Here is a 15896-nt window from a genome sequence, read left to right as displayed (position 1 = left end):
CTTTTGTACATATTTTGTTGGTTATAGACACCACTGACAGCAATACTCCCTCTGTAAGCACTTATTAAAAGCAGTGGCATCAGTCTAGTTGCACTCCATTTTTTTCAAAGATGAAACAACAGTGCTGAGCACCCTGTTAGTGGTTAAGTAATAAAATACAAAATTACCCCTTTTAACGTGGTATATGACATTATGGGTAGAGTTTTCCAAACCCCTTCACTAACACAGTCAATTAGTAGCCTAAGCTACCAGTCATTTTGAAAAATGTGGTTTAGCTTTTTTTGTAACATTGCCTTAGATTCCAAGCTCTTTCTGCTTGATGGACTAGTTTTACTCCAGTGAAATAAAGACGCTCCATTTCCAAAATTTATAGGGTTCATTTATTACCTCTAGTATCATATTATACTGTATAAATACTCTATCCTTGTTATATGTCCTTTTAAAAAAGCGATAACTTAGAAGATCACATTAGACAAGAAGTATAAAAATAAATACGCTCATTATATGCATTTATTACAAATTATAACCCTTCCCAGAAGGGAAAGAAATATAAAATACTTATAAAGTATGTAAAATCTATAGTAATATATTTTACTATATACATATGGAAAGCCATATTCTCTCATTGTCTATGGACTGGCACAAACTTTAATTATGCGAATGTTGGCGTGTTGCTGTGGATGGACCTGCTATCCTTCAGCTTCGTTTTCCCGCCTTATCAGTGATTTGAGCACTACGAACCCATCAGAGGCCACATTGGAGAGGTTCCCATTCATAGCAGGATTTCTCTGGTCTTTTTTTTTTAACCCAAATGCAAGTAAGTTCAATTGGCTGGGGTAAGGTAAAAGATTTGAATGTGAAAGCATGAGTCAAATGCTCACAAATGCCAGCTGCCTGTTTGACAGGATGGTAGGACTGAGCTTGAATCAGAAAAGCCAGTGGAAGGTGTGCAGAAGGCACAGAGAGCAACTACTCAGAGACGCTATCTGCTCCATGAACGTTTCCACTTTTTCTAGCCTCTGGATTACATATGTCACCACAACAGCATCAGAGTGGACGAGAGACATGGACAGGCACATTGGGATGACATAAAGATACTTGAAAAAAAATGACATTCTAGTTACTTGTGGAGTTGACTGACTGTCCTTGATATTTCTTACCCTTTACAGGTAGAGAATATGGCTTTATTTTTATATAAAACTATTCTCTGAAACAATAGCAGCCATGAATGACAGTTAAAGCTCCTTTTCCAATCCTTTTTTTTTTTTTTCCCTTCGTGAGGTAGGTAAGCCCTGACCAATTATTTTAAGCTATCTTTTCCACTCCCCTTTCCCTCCCCTTCCTAGGCATGGGGACTTGATCAGTACCACAATATAAATCCGAAAGAAGGGAGAAATTACTGAACCCCAAAATGTTTGCTTAAACATTGTTTGGCCACTGCTCATGTTTTAATTCGTAACAGACTTTAAAAAAAGGCATTCAGAATGCCCTCAGGCCTTATCTGCTGAAAACGTGTGAGTGACATGGCTCTGCTACCCTATCAGATTTTCAGTTGGCAAGATATTTTTAGGATGCAACGCCAACTAAAGCTACTTGCACTGTCCCACCTCAGCGGTTCCTCACCATGGATTTCGTAGGCAAAAACACATGCGCTGCCTCTAGCCCTCTTTTTTTTCAGTGCATTGTTCTGAAGGAAAAAAATAAAATAATAAAAAAAATTTAGCTTTCCCAACTTATACTATTTAACTGCAGTCCGTCACATTGCAGAAGTCTATTAGGTGTTTCGGTTTCTTGGAAGGCTCACAGCTTTCTTGCGGCAGCATGCTGCCGTCGTAAGAAACACATTTCAACAACCTCTTCTTGAAACCTTTCCCGCACGTCTTAGAGCAGGGCGACCAGTCCCCCAGCTGCCACTGCGGGCAGGGCACGTCGGCGCAGGGACGGACGTCGCTGGGCTTCAGCTCCCGGGCGCAGTCGGCGGCCGGCCGCCCCCGGGGGTCCCGGCACTCCACCGCCCGCCGCTGCCAGCCCGAGCCGCACGACTTGGAGCACTCGCCCCACTCCTCGATGACCCACTCGGAGGAGATGATCTCCCTGATGGCGTTGAAGGACTCTTTCTTCCTACTGGGCGCCTTCTCTGACCCAGGCTGCATGGGCTTCTTCACGAAATAGGTGAACTTGATCTTGGGCTGCGGCAGGTCCCCCACCGTGAGGACCTGGATGGTCAGAGGCTCCTTCAGAGGGCTGAAACTGCGGATCCTCTCCAGGGCGGCGGAGGAGCCGCTGTACCTCAGCACGCTGCCCTTGTAGGTGATGTCCTGCTCCAGCGTCGACAGGGTGTAATCGCCGTTGAGGACGTAGGTGCCATCTGCGGCTTTGATGGCGAGGAAGCTGCCGTCGTGCCGCGCGCCCCTGTGGTTTCGCTGCTTCACCTCGATGTTTGTCGCCCCGGCTGGAATGGTGACAACGTCGTGGTAGCCGGGTCTGCCCAAGAGAAAAGAGAGAAACTGAGTGCTCTGCTCTTCCCCGGGCGAGGGAGGAAGCTGCCCGGTGCAAGACTGGATTTCATTTGGAGCCGAAGCGTTAAGATCACGAGCTGCCGACCCCATCGAATTAACGGATTAAGGGACTTGCAAAGTCACATCCCACATTATTGCTATGGCAGAGGTGTGCCCAGGTGTAAGGGGCTTTCTTTAGCTGGGTTCTCACTGTAAGTTGTCTTCAGTCAGACGGCTCTGACAGATCAAACCTCCGTTCCAACAATAAACCGGGGCAACGTTTCACTGACCGGGGAACCCAAAGCTTACGCCTGTAAAACATTCACCAGAACAAAGTATTGGCAGCAGTCATATACTCACTTTGCTCTGACAAGCGTGCCGGACACTTTCTTGCAAGTGGATCCATTGCCACCGCAGATACCGCATTTGTCAAACTTCTTATTGGATCCTATCATGCGGTCGCAGCCAGCCTTTACGCACTGCCCCTGGACACAGACGGAGGTGGAATCGGGGCTACACGGGGTACCATCCACAACCTTTGCAGGAAACAAGCAGCAGGGTGTTTGATTAGAGGATGCACATTGCTTTGAAGTAGGGTAATACAGACACATACAAAATGCAAAATATGGACGGGTGGGAGACTTGCAGCACCCACATTTTTCCAGCCTTTGAAACTTAAAACCGGAGCAGCCATATATAGTTGGGAGGTGTGTAGCGCTACTTCATCTCATGTGCAAAAGCGATGCCATGGTGACAGGAGAAAACAACCAACTTCAGTTTTCATTAACATCCCTCCCCCCCTCCGCCACCCCCCCAAAACACCTCACATAACTGTCTGACTGATTTCATATAGAGAAAGAAAATTGTTTTCTAATGTCACTAGAAGGTAGTCATGTCCTCAAAGTACAGGACCAAAATTGCTTTTAATGGTGTTCAATGTATCCTTGAATACCTGTAATGGTATTCAGTGTATGTAGGAGTACTGCTCTACAAAAAACATCTGTGTCATCACCCTGGTAGTTATTGGCTCTCAACATCTTATGACAGTGAGTTCAAGTAGCTATGCAAGACGAATATTTTCCCTTTTGTTTATTTTAAGCTGTCAGCATATTAGTAACTGGTATGAAAAAGCACCAATGTTTTGGCAAAGAACCCCCACAGTTTTCCAAACATATCTCAATGTAATCAAATTGGTGGAAGGAGGGGAAAGGAAACTAGGGTGGAGTGGGTGGAAGAGGTGGTACGTGTGAAATAACTGGAAGGACTCTGCCAGAATATTTAAAGCGTGCTTGCACTGATCAAGCTGTGCATGTAGGAAGAGGAGAAGGAAGAATCTAGTTTAAATATGAAAAAGACGTAATTTCAGATTTCTGCACTGCTTGACTCTTAACTTCACAGAAAGAGTTAGAGGAAATAAAAGCCCTACTCATGATTAGATGGGAGAGGTATAGTTTTGAAATACCTTTGGCTGCAAAACAAAGAAGTATCCTGTTCCTTTTGCTCGGCAGACCAGCTTGCATCTGTCTTTCGGCGAGACACCGGCAAACTTGGGTGTCCACTCCACTGCAGGTCCGCTTCCAAAGGGAGACTTGGAAAACTCATTGTGCTTTTCACATTGCTCCTCCCTAAAGGTTTTGCCTGCAGGCAGAAGAAAGACAGGTGGACATTAGATCATCTTCCATACATGCTCTTCTTCCACAAGACACCCTTCCTCTGCCACAAAAATGGGGAAAAGATTACCATCGTTGTCCGGGCAGTCCTCGATGTTACACGATCTGTATTGCACTCGCTTCCCTTCACAGTATTTCCCCCCGTTCCTTGGGATGGGGTTGTCGCATTCCCTGAAGGAGTACTGCACCCCACCGCCACAGGTCCGGGAGCACTCTCCCCATGCCCCCCAGGACCCCCAGCTCCCATGCACCGGTGTCTGGAATAACAAGCAAAAGCAGAATAAAGAAGTTAATACAGTAAAAGCAAAACCAAACCACAAAAAACACAATCATGCTCATTTTTACCTAAGCCACTTGTAAAAAAAAAAAAAAAAAAAAAAAAAGGGCTCTAAATTTATTAGCTATCTGCTTCCATTTATTCAAGCCCTTTTAATTGATTACTCCCACTGAAGCATTACCATTACCCGTGCTACTCTGCAACCCCAGATATATTCCGATTTCTTGTTCAATACTTACATCATAATGCTTCTTCTCAGTTTTATTCACACACTTGCCATTCATGCACCACTTCCCTTCCCCACAACTGGTGCCGTCTGCCCAAGGGAAGTGTTTGGTTTGGCACACAAGAAGTCCTCCAGAAGTGCCAGTACACCACAGCGTCGTACACGTACTGGCTGCATCGGGGCAGTGCTTGGACTCATCTCCAAATGTAAACTGGCACTGTCTGTTGGCATCGTACAACGTGCCAGGCAAGTCAGAAGGAAGCTGGATTGGTTTGTGAGGCTTGTCCAACAAACACTCACCTGAAAAGTTTAAAAAAAAAGAAAAAAAAAAAAAAAAAGGCAGACGATGCTGTCAGTGAGTTCAGTTTCAAGCATTTTCTTTGTAACAGAAGTCTTTGAGGCAATTTGTGCCACTGTTTTTGTAAAACTAAGGGTCTTTTAAATTCATTGGCAGCATGTAATAGGTTAACTCTATGCTGTAGGAGAAAGCACTCTGTTAAGAAAAAAAAAAAAAAGCGAAGCAGTAAAGCACAAGAGCTTAAATGCCACATGAATGGAAAGCTTAATAATCTTACCATGACCGTTATCCAAAAATGTTGTAATCATGTAGGCACTACATGGAGACCACGGCTGGCTGCGATCCAGATTGGAAAGCATAGATGCCATCATGTGGAAATCCCGGCTTATTCCATTAATACCAGCACACTGCTTTGCATCGTCATGAGGCATGTTAAACACGTGGCCTTAAGAAAAAAAAAAAAAAAAAAAAAAAAAAAAGAAAGAAAAAGGAAAGTTTGTGATTTTAGGAAGTCTGTCCTATGCATTACCAATACTCTTTTAAATATTATTCTACAGCTGCTCATAGCCTGGCCTTTAAATAATAACCTAAATCTGAATACTGCCAAATTTTAAGCAGAAGGCACTGTATCTTCGCTCCCCTCACAGGCTTCTCCCATGCTTTTTTTTTTCTGCAGTCAGCCAAACACCCAGCTCTGGCAGACAATGCCGTGCAGACGGGATTTGCTTTGCACGGCCCAACCCTGCTGCAAGGCAAAGCTTTGCCTCCTCCCGCCTGCGCCGGGGAGCGCAGGGTGCTCCGCGCCCCGCAGGGCAAGCCCCGCGGGCGGCGTGAGCTGGGCAGCTCCTGGCCCTACGGCCTCGAGCTGGCTTCAGGTAATCACGTCAAATGGCCATCCGACGTTTCAAATACCTAGTTCGTGGGCTGTTGTAAAGGCAGCCTGCAGACCGTCGTCTTCTATGATAGAGCAACTGCGGTTTAGATCACAAACTGTTCCCACATCAGCCATCCCAAGAGTATCACATGTCTTGGCACCGCAGAGGTCCTGTAAAAAAAGGCAGTTTCATTATTAATCAGATCAGAGACTTAACCTTGGCAAGAGACATCCAGCCCTGGCAGTTTGCCTTTACTTATGGAAAGAGCATAAATATTCAACACTTCAATGGGTATGATGGCAAAAATCTGTCTTTGGAACATACACAAGGGTTACACGTAGAAATAGAATGCATAATTTCCATACTAAATCTGCTAAAAATACACGAGGCAGAAATACGTCGCACGTACTGCGAGCTTCACCTGAGATGGTTCAAACAGCAAAATAAGCGACCAAATAAAAAGCAGTTCATTTCATTTTCAGCCTGCTTTGCTGAAGCTGTGATGACACAAGACTGCCCCTGAGCACTTTTCCAGAGGTCTCCGGGCAGAGGGGGCCTCCGGGGGTGGGGAGCAATGGGCGTGGGCATGGATTTGACCTCCGCGTCCCTCACCTGCCTGGTGAAGAGGATCGCCGTGTCGTAGTGCTCCGCGTGCCGGTCGCTGGGAGGGTTGTGCTGCTTCTGCCAGCTGCAGAAGTTTCTCAAAGTCAGGGCCGCGTTGGAAGAGATATCGGGTCCCTTCCGCTCCTCGTAGATGACCATGATTTTCACCACCACGAGGCTGATGGAGTTGCGGATGCTGGGGTGCTTGTACAGCTTGGCCGCCACGGAGAGCAGCGTCAGGAGGTAGTGCTTCAGCCCGCTGCCGTGGAACTCGGCCATGGACTGGTCGGCTACCAGCATGGTCTCCACGTAGCGGGGGCTGGACACGAACCTCTTCTTCCTTCTGTTTCTCGTTTCTGCATTAAGAGAGGGAGGGAAAGCGCAGGTGAGCACAACAAGAGAAATCCATCTGCAAGAGGCCACCGTAAAGAAGAACCCAAACCCCACCGGCGCTCGGGAGCTGCACCCGAGGGATGCACCCCACGGCCCCGCGCCCGGCTCCCGCCCCCCAACTCCGGCTTGGGCGCACCCCGCCGCCGCCGGCCCTGGGGGCGGGGGTGGGGGGGAAGCACCGGCCGGGGCCCCGCCGGCAGCCCCCGTCGGGGCGGGGGCGCAGGTGGGCGCCGGGCGAGGCAGGTTCCCCCCACCCCCCCCCCCCCCCGCCTCTCTCGCCCTGCCCTCCCTTCCCCTCCCCGTCCCCGCGAGGGGCGGCGCGGCGCCCCGACGGTACCTGGGTGGCCGGCGGGCTCCGTCGCCGCCGCCTCCGTCTCCGTCTCCGCCTCGGCCACGGCGCAGCGGGCGGCGGGGGCGGCCCGGCGGGTCCCGCGGAGGCGGAGGAGGTGGGCGCCGCGGCGGTGCGCGGTGCCGGGGGCCGGCTGGATGAGGTACTGGCGGCCCCGCAGGGAGAAGGCGCCGCGCATCCCCGCGCAGAGGCTGAGGGCGGCGGCGGAGCTGGGGTCCCGGTTGACGGTGCCCGAGTAGAAGCAGCGGGAGAGGTCCTCCTCCTCCTCCTCCTCCTCCGGCGGCGGCGGCGGCCGCCCGCCCAGGTACTGCAGGGTGAAGTCCGGGCTCAGGAAGCTGCTGTCGGGCTCCAGCTCCAGCGTCAGCCGCTCCCCGAAGGCCTCCAGGCGGAAGCGCTCCCGGCCGCCGGCAGCGCCCAGCCGCCGCGGCAGCACCAGCGCCCGCCGCTCGGCCGGGGGCTCGGCGCCGCACGGCCCCAGCAGCGCCGCCAGCAGCGCCGCCACCACCGGCACCGCCACCGGCACCGCCACCGGCACCGGCACCGGCACCGGCAGGCGCCCCCCGGGCCCCATCGCGGCCGCCGAGCTCGGCGCGGGGGAGGCTTGCTGCTGCGGCCGACGGCTCGACGGAGCCCTTTTTATTTATTTGGCTTTCTAAATATATATAGAGATATATTCTTTTTTTTTTGGATTTTTTTTGCTTTCAGGTTTTTTTTTTGGGGGGGGGGTCTCAGTTTCTTTCTGCTGGCGGAGGGGCGGGGAGGGCCGGGCGGGCGCCGGGTCCCGCGGTCACTGCAGAGGCGGCGTCGGCTTCCCCATGGCCGGGGCGCGGCGGCGGTGGCGGGGAGGGAGGGTCTGCGAAGGGGAGCAGCCGTTCCCCTCTGTCCGTCTCTCTGTCCGTCCTCTCTGACTCGCGGCCGTTCCTCCTTCCCGCCTCCTCCTCAGCTCTCCCCAGCGGCAGCGGTCGCGGAGGAAGCTCCGGCGCGTCTCCGCTCGCCCCTCCGGCAGCCCCGGGACGGTCCCGCTTGCACTTCCACGGCCCCGCGGCGGGGCGGCGGGGAGGCGAGCTCCGAGAAGCCTCCCGTCTTTGCAGAGCGGAGCCGAAACCGGAGCGAACGCCACCCCCGGCCCTCCGCGCCGGGCCGGCCGAGCCCCCTTCGCTGCGCTCCGGGCGCCTGGGCCGTGCGGGGTGACTGCGGCAGCCGGGGCGGCCGCTCCCGCCCTTTATGGGGTTTGCCCGGGCCGCCCCCACCCCCGGCGCGGCCCGCCGCCCCCCGCCGCGCCGCCCCTCGGTCCCGGGCCGCTGAGCTCACTGCGTGCGTAACGCGGCCGCGGGCGGCCCCCGCCCCCCCCTTTTCCCTTCCCTCCCTCCCTTCCTTCCCCCCCGCCGCCCCCGACGGGGCGGGACGGGGCGCGGCGCGGCGGGCACAGCCCGGGGTCGGCCCTTGGCTGCCGGGCGGGGGGCGGGCTGCGCCGGGCCGCGGCGAGGCCCCTTCCCCCGCCCCCGCGGCTCCCCCGCCGCGGGGCTGTCCTTCCCCCCCCTGCCCCGGGGGTGTCCTAACCCCCCCTGCCCCGGGGGTGTCCTAACCCCCCCCCCCCGCCACCGCCCCGGGGGTGTCCTTCCCCCCCCCCGCCACCCCGGGCCCGGCTCCGCTGCTCCGCGCCTCTCCTTGCAGCGCCTGGATGGGCTGCGGGACCCCCACCTCCCGGGTCTCCCCCCGGGGCTGGGGAACGGCAGGTGGACAGCCCGGAGCTCCTGGGGGGGTGGGAGATCCCTGGCACATTCCTGGATTTTCCTTTTACCTTTTTATTTATATATAATTTTAATTTAAAAGAAATTACTGCCCTTTCACAGCCCTCATAGCTACAGTCAGCTGTGCACCTGTACTTCTGGGAAATGGTTCTTTTTAAATCACTTCGACATTTACGTAGGTGCAGCCAATATTTTCCTTTGAAGCCATAACCAACCATCGTGGTACGGCTAATCCACTTAATTCTTTATATGCAACACGCGTGTGATGTGCTCAGCCCGAGTAATTCTTCCTTCTCCTCGCTGAGGCCTTTTTGGAGGGTGAAGGCAAAGAAGTGGTGAGCAAACGCGCAAATGAAACCAGAAGCAGCGTATCTGTTTGGTGGCAGCTCCAAATTAAGCAAAGATGCTCCGGTGTCAGTCAACACCGTGTTTCGCACAAGCACAAAACTCAGTGGGCTGAAAACAGGAGTAGCAAAATACATCATCTTTGTGACAGAGCAAAGTTTTCTGAAATGTTATGTGTCCACTGTTCTCTTAGGATGGAGTGTCCTATTTATGCCACTGAATCTAAACCGAGGGGTCTTCTTCCTGATTAAAGCCATGTGGGATGGGCTTGGAGCCACGCTTCTGTGCCAGTTGCACAGCCTGATTGCCGGCTAAGTTCCAGTAACACGTCTACTTCCCGTGGTGGTCTGTAAATCATACAAGCTTAGAAAGGCACATTTCCTTGAAGTTGGGCAAAAAACATATGAAAAGATGAACCCGATTTTCCGGTCACTTATCCCACAGAAGTGCTGTTGTCCCGCAATAGTGATGAGCAAAATCAGAACTGGGCCTGAAATGAGGGATTTTCCTTGGTGTACCGTGGGGATTGCCGGGCTTTCTGAGCAGAGTTTTGGCTTTGAGAGGCTGCAACTGCCGCCCATTAGTGCACCAGGAGCAGAAATATCCATTCAGTTATAACGGAGGCCTATAGTTTTTCGCCTGATTTGGACATGTGTGCCAATCCCTACCCTTATCTTTGAGATCCGGTGGCGTGGACCCAACTCTGTCACGCTTTTCCTAGGATAGAAGACGCACCACAAAGGTGCAGTTCGTTCATGCTGTTAGTTTTGTGTTGAATGTGATACATACCTAGCAGGTGTATTTTGAATATTTAGGGAATTATAAGTTTGAAAGTCTAGAAATATGGTATATGAGACACAGAATTGAAAGAAGTTTTATAATTTATTTTTGAACTTAATGCAAAATAGTTGCGCTTGTGAAGGTACTAATTAAAAATAGAAAAACTTCCTGGTCTGTCGGCGTCACCGGTGTAACGCGTAGGGCAGCAGGGATTAGAGCTGGGCCACTTCGGTGCCCACCAAGGACACGTCCACCCAGCTGCTGGGTGCACCTTCGTGGTAACGTTTTGCTGTTTTTTTTTTCTGATGGAAAATCTCTGGTTTGAAAAGGTCCTGACCACCTTAAAACAGCTTTTTTGGTGTGAAAAGTCTTGCCGATGTTCCACCAGGTGGCACTCGCCCATAAAAATTTTTCCCGAGGAGTGCTGCAGGGTTCATCTTCCAGGTCTGAAACTGTGGTGGAGAGGCTTACATATTAGTACTGTTCTTCGCAGTCCCCTGGTTAAGACAAGAGTTTTGCTGGCCTTCATATAATAGCCAAGAAGGTGTTTTAGGTGAGACCTCGGCAGTTGCCCTCTTTCCCCCTTATTGCTAGATGTGCTGCTGTGAGCAGGCAGCAGGCGCATCGGGGCTTTGTGCTACGTGAACACGGATCACATCGTAAAGGGACATTTACGAAAGGTTTGCTTCCCAAGGAGCGTTTGACGCTGCCCCATGCCACCCGCCTAGGCTTGTAGGTGCTTAAATCTCTTTCTGTGAGTAACCCCAGGGAGTTTGGCTGGAGTATTCAAGACGAGGAAGCACGTCTATGTGTCTTTGTAATCCGTAGCGCATCTAATCCAGAGCAACTCCTATCCTATGTTGTGTGAATCGAGATTTAGAAAGCTAAATGTGCTGAGCTTTGGCAGAATTTCACTTAGTGGGATAAAAAACTAGAAAAGGCATAAAACTTGACTTTTTAATAAATTTCTAGTGATTCTTGGGAAAAAAACTAAGGAAAGATACAAAAAAATTGTAATGCAAAGTAAGGCACCAGATGGAGCTAACAGATCGTCGTATTTTAGTCTATAGTGCGGGAATCGTTTTTTATGGATTAGACCTGTTACCGGTATCTGACCAGTGTTAACAACGGTGAAGCTTTAATTTCTTTGCCAGTGTTTGCATAACTGCTTTTTCAAAATTAAAACCCAAACCACAACAAACCACACCTTTTCAGCCTATTTGTTTAAATGCTGTGGAGTGATTACTTCCTTCAAAAAATATTATAATTTAGAATTAAAACAGCAGATGGCACATTAGGCCCACTGAATATGAGATTAAAGACCCTCTGCTGTTAAAAAAATCCTCAGAACACTTCCAAAAACGTTAAGCTTTTTTTTTTTTTTGATCAGAGATTCATCTGATTTTGCAGAAGTCTTTTCCCGTCTCTGCCTGTGACTACTGAAAGGTTCATCCACAATCAACACTTTTATTCTAAGCACTTTCTTACTACTTGTTGAACAGCGTGAGTGGTCTGGCTTCATGCAGAGGAAGGGAATCCATTGTCATTCAGCGTGAATGACTGCACTGAACAAGATTATTTGTGGAGATTGTTCCTCTATGATGTCTTTTGTGATATGCATAATTAGCTTATTTTTTTTCCCATTGATTTTGATGTCATCAACAGTTAGTTTTTGTTAAGCAGGGTGACAAGGATAAGTGAGAAAACCTTTTAATTTTGCTGAAGTGTTTTGATAATCAGTAGTAATGGGAAAAAGTAAAACCATGTCCATCATCGCTTTAATGAGACGGGTACATTTTTATTTTGGAGGAGGAGCATCATGTGATTTAATTTGGTTATCTGTTTCCCCATAATTTCTGCTTTTACATGAGCTAATAATCAGAGTTGCTGAAGAAAATAGATGCAGAAATTTTGGGAGCCCCCAGATTTTATTCCTAAATAGCCTATATAGGCCTGTATGCACTCAAAATGAAGCACTACCAATTCTTTCTGCTTTACATTAGTAAACTTATACCAAAATTGGATTAAGTGGGAACTTGATCTACCTGTGGCTGTTTGAGTCAAACATTTTATTATTCAGCAAATATAATGCACCAGATTTTGGGGTTCAGAATTTAGGTTCGTTCAATTTATAAAGGGAAGGGCAGACAGGAAGCTTGATCTAGTTTAAACTCAACAATGTCTGTAGAAATAAGAATGCATTTATTTGCTGCTGGTCCTTATTTAGATCACAAAGAGATTTTCTGTAGATATTTTGCACTGACTAATGTCATGCCACTCCTATGATTTTAATACAGTCACAGGCATTATAATTGTTGGCATAATTTCTCTCTTTATCAATTTTTTATTGGGCATGGGTAAGAGCTTATATAATCCAGGTCACTTTACTTATCTCCTAAAAATAGTGGTACCAGCTGTCAAACTATCTTTCAGCTGAATTTTTCTTGTGGCTTCTTCATTCAAGTTTTTACATCTGGTTTATCCGCTTGCTCCTGAAATAAGCACGGTGAAAAATGTGCTGAGTTTTGTCCACAGTAAAATGTTTTCACCAATTTTATCATTAGGCAGGAGGGGAGGGAAATGAAAAACGGGGGGGGGGTGTGTGTGCAAAAGTCAGTTGCAGAGCGTAGGGACTGCAGCCGTGGGCCTTAACGTTTCCTTACTGTCAGGCAGCTGTAAAATCCCCCTAGTCACCTGCGGCTCTCAGCGTCCTCCTCGTCCTGTAGCCATGAGTCAGTCTTCTCCTGACAGGAGCAGTCGGTCAGATCCAGCGATGAAGACGGTGCTGTGGGTTGTGCGGGGGCTGCTGCGGCGCGCCTTGCCTTCCGCAGCCGTGTGCACCCAAGCAGGGAAGGCAGAGCGTGGCCGGTGGCCTGCGCCGGCCGATGGGCCCGAGCTCTGTGGGCAGCAGCAGGCCTCGGTCTCCACCAGGAGCTGGCCGCGCTCCTAACCGCCTGTGTAACTGTCTACGGTAGTGTCCCTGCCCGATCCGGGACATCAAAGGCTGTTGGCACCTCCCGGCTGTTCGGTGGTTGATGTGCTTGTTAGAACCTGTGAGCTAATGCATTTTAAGTGATACGTTCTACGTGTAGTGGAGGCAGAGCTGTGCATGTATTTAATACTAGTTTTCTGGCTAGATCAACACCTAGAGGATGGCCCAGCATTTAGTTTTATGACAGCCTCTCCCCCCAGCTATTACCAGTCGCATACCATAGCCAGAGTCTGTTGTCACAGCACAGTAAGTCTGAAGAGGGAAGTTTGCATCAGAATGTGAATTCAGACATGACTGTATCACACATAAATCCAGAGGCAAGTGGTTTAAAAGACTGTTGAGATCTGACATGTGTATCTCACTTTCTGGTGATAGAAGTATTCCTACTGAAGAATTTGTGTCACCATCTAAACTTCTTGTGAACAGCTGACCTAAGTCCAAATTTTCATGGTCTAAACAACTGCTAGTGTCAAATATACAAAAAAATCTCCCTGTAAAGAAGGGATCAAATAAAAGCAATCAGGCAAAACAAAACATTGCATTATAGTATGTCTGCAAAAGTGTTTCAGAAGTTAAATATAACTGTAACATTGGCTGCAAAGTCCCTCGGCAACTGGCAAGGAGCACATTCATGCATACCCTGAGCTCCACTGGCGTTTTGATATTTTTATCACACTGCGATTTCAACAGATACCACACTTTCTCTGTGTACTTTGGACAGAGGATTTCACAAGTACTGCAAGAAGTGTTACAGTTTCCGTGGCAGTCCTTCTAATGAAATCTCATCAGTGTACATACTAATAATTTTCTACCTTTGAGACATCTGTGTGATGTAGGAGACAATTACCATCACTTAGCAGATGTGGGCATCGGCCACGCTGATTCCGAAGAAATTTCCATCTTGCTAGACAGTGCTCTGCTTATTGCTCTTCTGGTCTACCCGGATGTGTTCTGGTCATTCATTGTGACCAGAGCCTATATAATGCAGATACTCCTCATAAAAGCTGTCAAGAAATTTGAACATAAACAACAGTTACTTTTGGTGTAGTCGGTGTAGTTTTGGTGTAGTACTTTGGTGGAGTTAAGTTTCAAGCTGGGCAGTTCCCTCACCCTGGTTCTAGCACAGCCACGCAAACAATTGTGTTGGCTTCGCAGAGGGTGCGATGCATCACAGCAAGCAGTGGAAACGGGCAGCTCAGCCTGGGGAAGGGCAGGAAACCCTCTGGGCAGATTTTGCTGCCCTGCCATTACTGGGTCTATTATCCCACTGCGATACTGCTTCCAGACTGAAACTGCCACATTGTCATGGTTTGAGCCTGGTCGGCAGCCAACCACCACACAGCCACTCTCTCCCCCTTCTCTTCCAGCAATAAGAAGGGACAGAGAGCCAGGCTTGGGGTTCGAGATAGGAATGGGATGGGGAAAAAAACCCCCCTTTATGGGCACGAGCAAAAGGCAGACTCGTTAGGGGAAGAAAGAAAAGAACATACATTTATTACAGACACTAACAACACATAACAGAGTAAGATAGTGAGAAACTGTCCTGGTTTGGGCTGAAATAGAGTTAATATTCCTTTTTGGGGACTAGATGAGTGCTGTGTTTTAGATTTAGCTTTGGGTTTGGTATGAGAAGAATGCTGATAGCACACTGATGTTTTCAGCTGCTACTGAGACTTCAAGGACTCTCCGACTCATGTTCTGCCCATGCTCAAGGGCACAGGAAGCAGGGAGGGAGCACGGCCACAGCACTAGACCCAAACTGGCCAATGAAATATTCCATATCATGGAACGTCATGCTCACTATATAGAGGAGGGGTGGTCAGGAAGGGGATCTCTCGCTTCCGGGATTGAGATTGCAGGATCTTGGTATTTTGGGGTCACTAGCTGGGAACGGGCTGGGTATTGGTTAGTGGGTGGTGAGCAATTACATTGTGCATTGCCTGTTTATATATATAGATATATTTTCCTATTATTGTCATTGTCCTTGTTTTATTACCATTATTAAACTGTTTCTATCTCAGCCTGCAAGTCTCCCTTTACCCCTCTAATTCCCTCCCCCATTCCCAGGTGGGGAGGGGGAAGGGAGGGTGACCAGCTGTGGTGGTTGGCTGCCATCGAGGTTCAAACCACAACAGAAACATTGCCACATCCTGAGAACACCTTCCCCCCACCCCTCCCTTCTTCCTGGGCTCAGCTCTGCTCCCGATATCTCTACCTCCTCCATCCAGTGGCGCAGGGGCAGGGAATGGGGGGGTGCAGTCAGTGCTGCTGCTTCTTCCATCTTTGATGGTGGGAGCTTCTGGAACTTGTTCCCCCTGCTCCATTGTGGTCCCCCTCTCACAGGAGACAGTCCTCCACAAAATTTCTCTGACATGAGTTCCTCCCATGGGCCGCAGCATTCCCCACACTGCTCCGTCGTGGGTCACTAATTTTCTCCAACTGGATTCTCTCCCACGGCTGCAGCCCTTCCCGAGCTGCTCTGGCGTGGGACACCCCTGCATGCTGCAATCCTCCCAGTGCTGAATTACAGCAGTGGGGATACCTTTTCCCACAAGACCCTGGCCTTCTTCGGGCACAGCACCTTGATCAACCATGTGAAACACAGGCCATAAATCAATGTCTGCTCCACCGTAGATCTTCATGGGTGGCAGGGGGGGCCGCCCTGCTGTCTCACCACAGGATACAGGGGAGTCTCTGCTCCGGCACACCTCCCCCCTCCTTTCTTCCTCCGTTCCTCCACTGACCTTGGTGTTCACGCAGCTGCAGCAACTCCTCCTCACAAGTCCCACTGCCCGTCACCACGTCCCTTCTTAAACATGTTATTGCAGAGGCGCAGCTC

The 15896-nt window shown here is 49.9% G+C and overlaps 1 protein-coding gene across 1 annotated transcript; it reads right to left on the bottom strand.

Moving 5' to 3' along the window:
* Positions 1-357: 357 nt before the first annotated feature.
* ADAMTS1 (ADAM metallopeptidase with thrombospondin type 1 motif 1) lies at positions 358-8449 on the bottom strand. The gene is made up of 9 exons (XM_042788587.1): positions 7178-8449; positions 6457-6803; positions 5882-6014; positions 5247-5414; positions 4685-4971; positions 4239-4425; positions 3961-4136; positions 2859-3034; positions 358-2484 (listed from the first exon to the last, which is right to left on the bottom strand). The coding sequence occupies exons 1-9, from the start codon at positions 7758-7760 to the stop codon at positions 1743-1745; spliced, it is 2799 nt and encodes a 932-aa protein (XP_042644521.1). The 5' UTR covers positions 7761-8449; the 3' UTR covers positions 358-1742.
* Positions 8450-15896: the final 7447 nt, after the last annotated feature.

The sequence above is a fragment of the Tyto alba genome, unplaced genomic scaffold, assembly GCF_018691265.1.
Source record: "Tyto alba isolate M040663 unplaced genomic scaffold, T.alba_DEE_v4.0 Super-Scaffold_14, whole genome shotgun sequence".
In the NCBI taxonomy this organism is placed as follows: domain Eukaryota; kingdom Metazoa; phylum Chordata; class Aves; order Strigiformes; family Tytonidae; genus Tyto; species Tyto alba.
Note: the sequence above shows the minus strand (reverse complement) of the source record. Positions and strands in the feature narration are given on the sequence as shown.

Bases quoted from the DNA above. Each gene is read 5' to 3' on its own strand.
- ADAMTS1 (XM_042788587.1), bottom strand. From the start codon at position 7,760: ATGGGGCCCGGGGGGCGCCTGCCGGTGCCGGTGCCGGTGCCGGTGGCG. The intron at 4,972-5,246 runs GTAAGATTATTA...TAAACTTTTCAG, and splicing joins ATTTTTGGATAACGGTCATG to GTGAGTGTTTGTTGGACAAG. The intron at 4,426-4,684 runs GTAAGTATTGAA...TTGTTATTCCAG, and splicing joins CTGAGAAGAAGCATTATGAT to ACACCGGTGCATGGGAGCTG.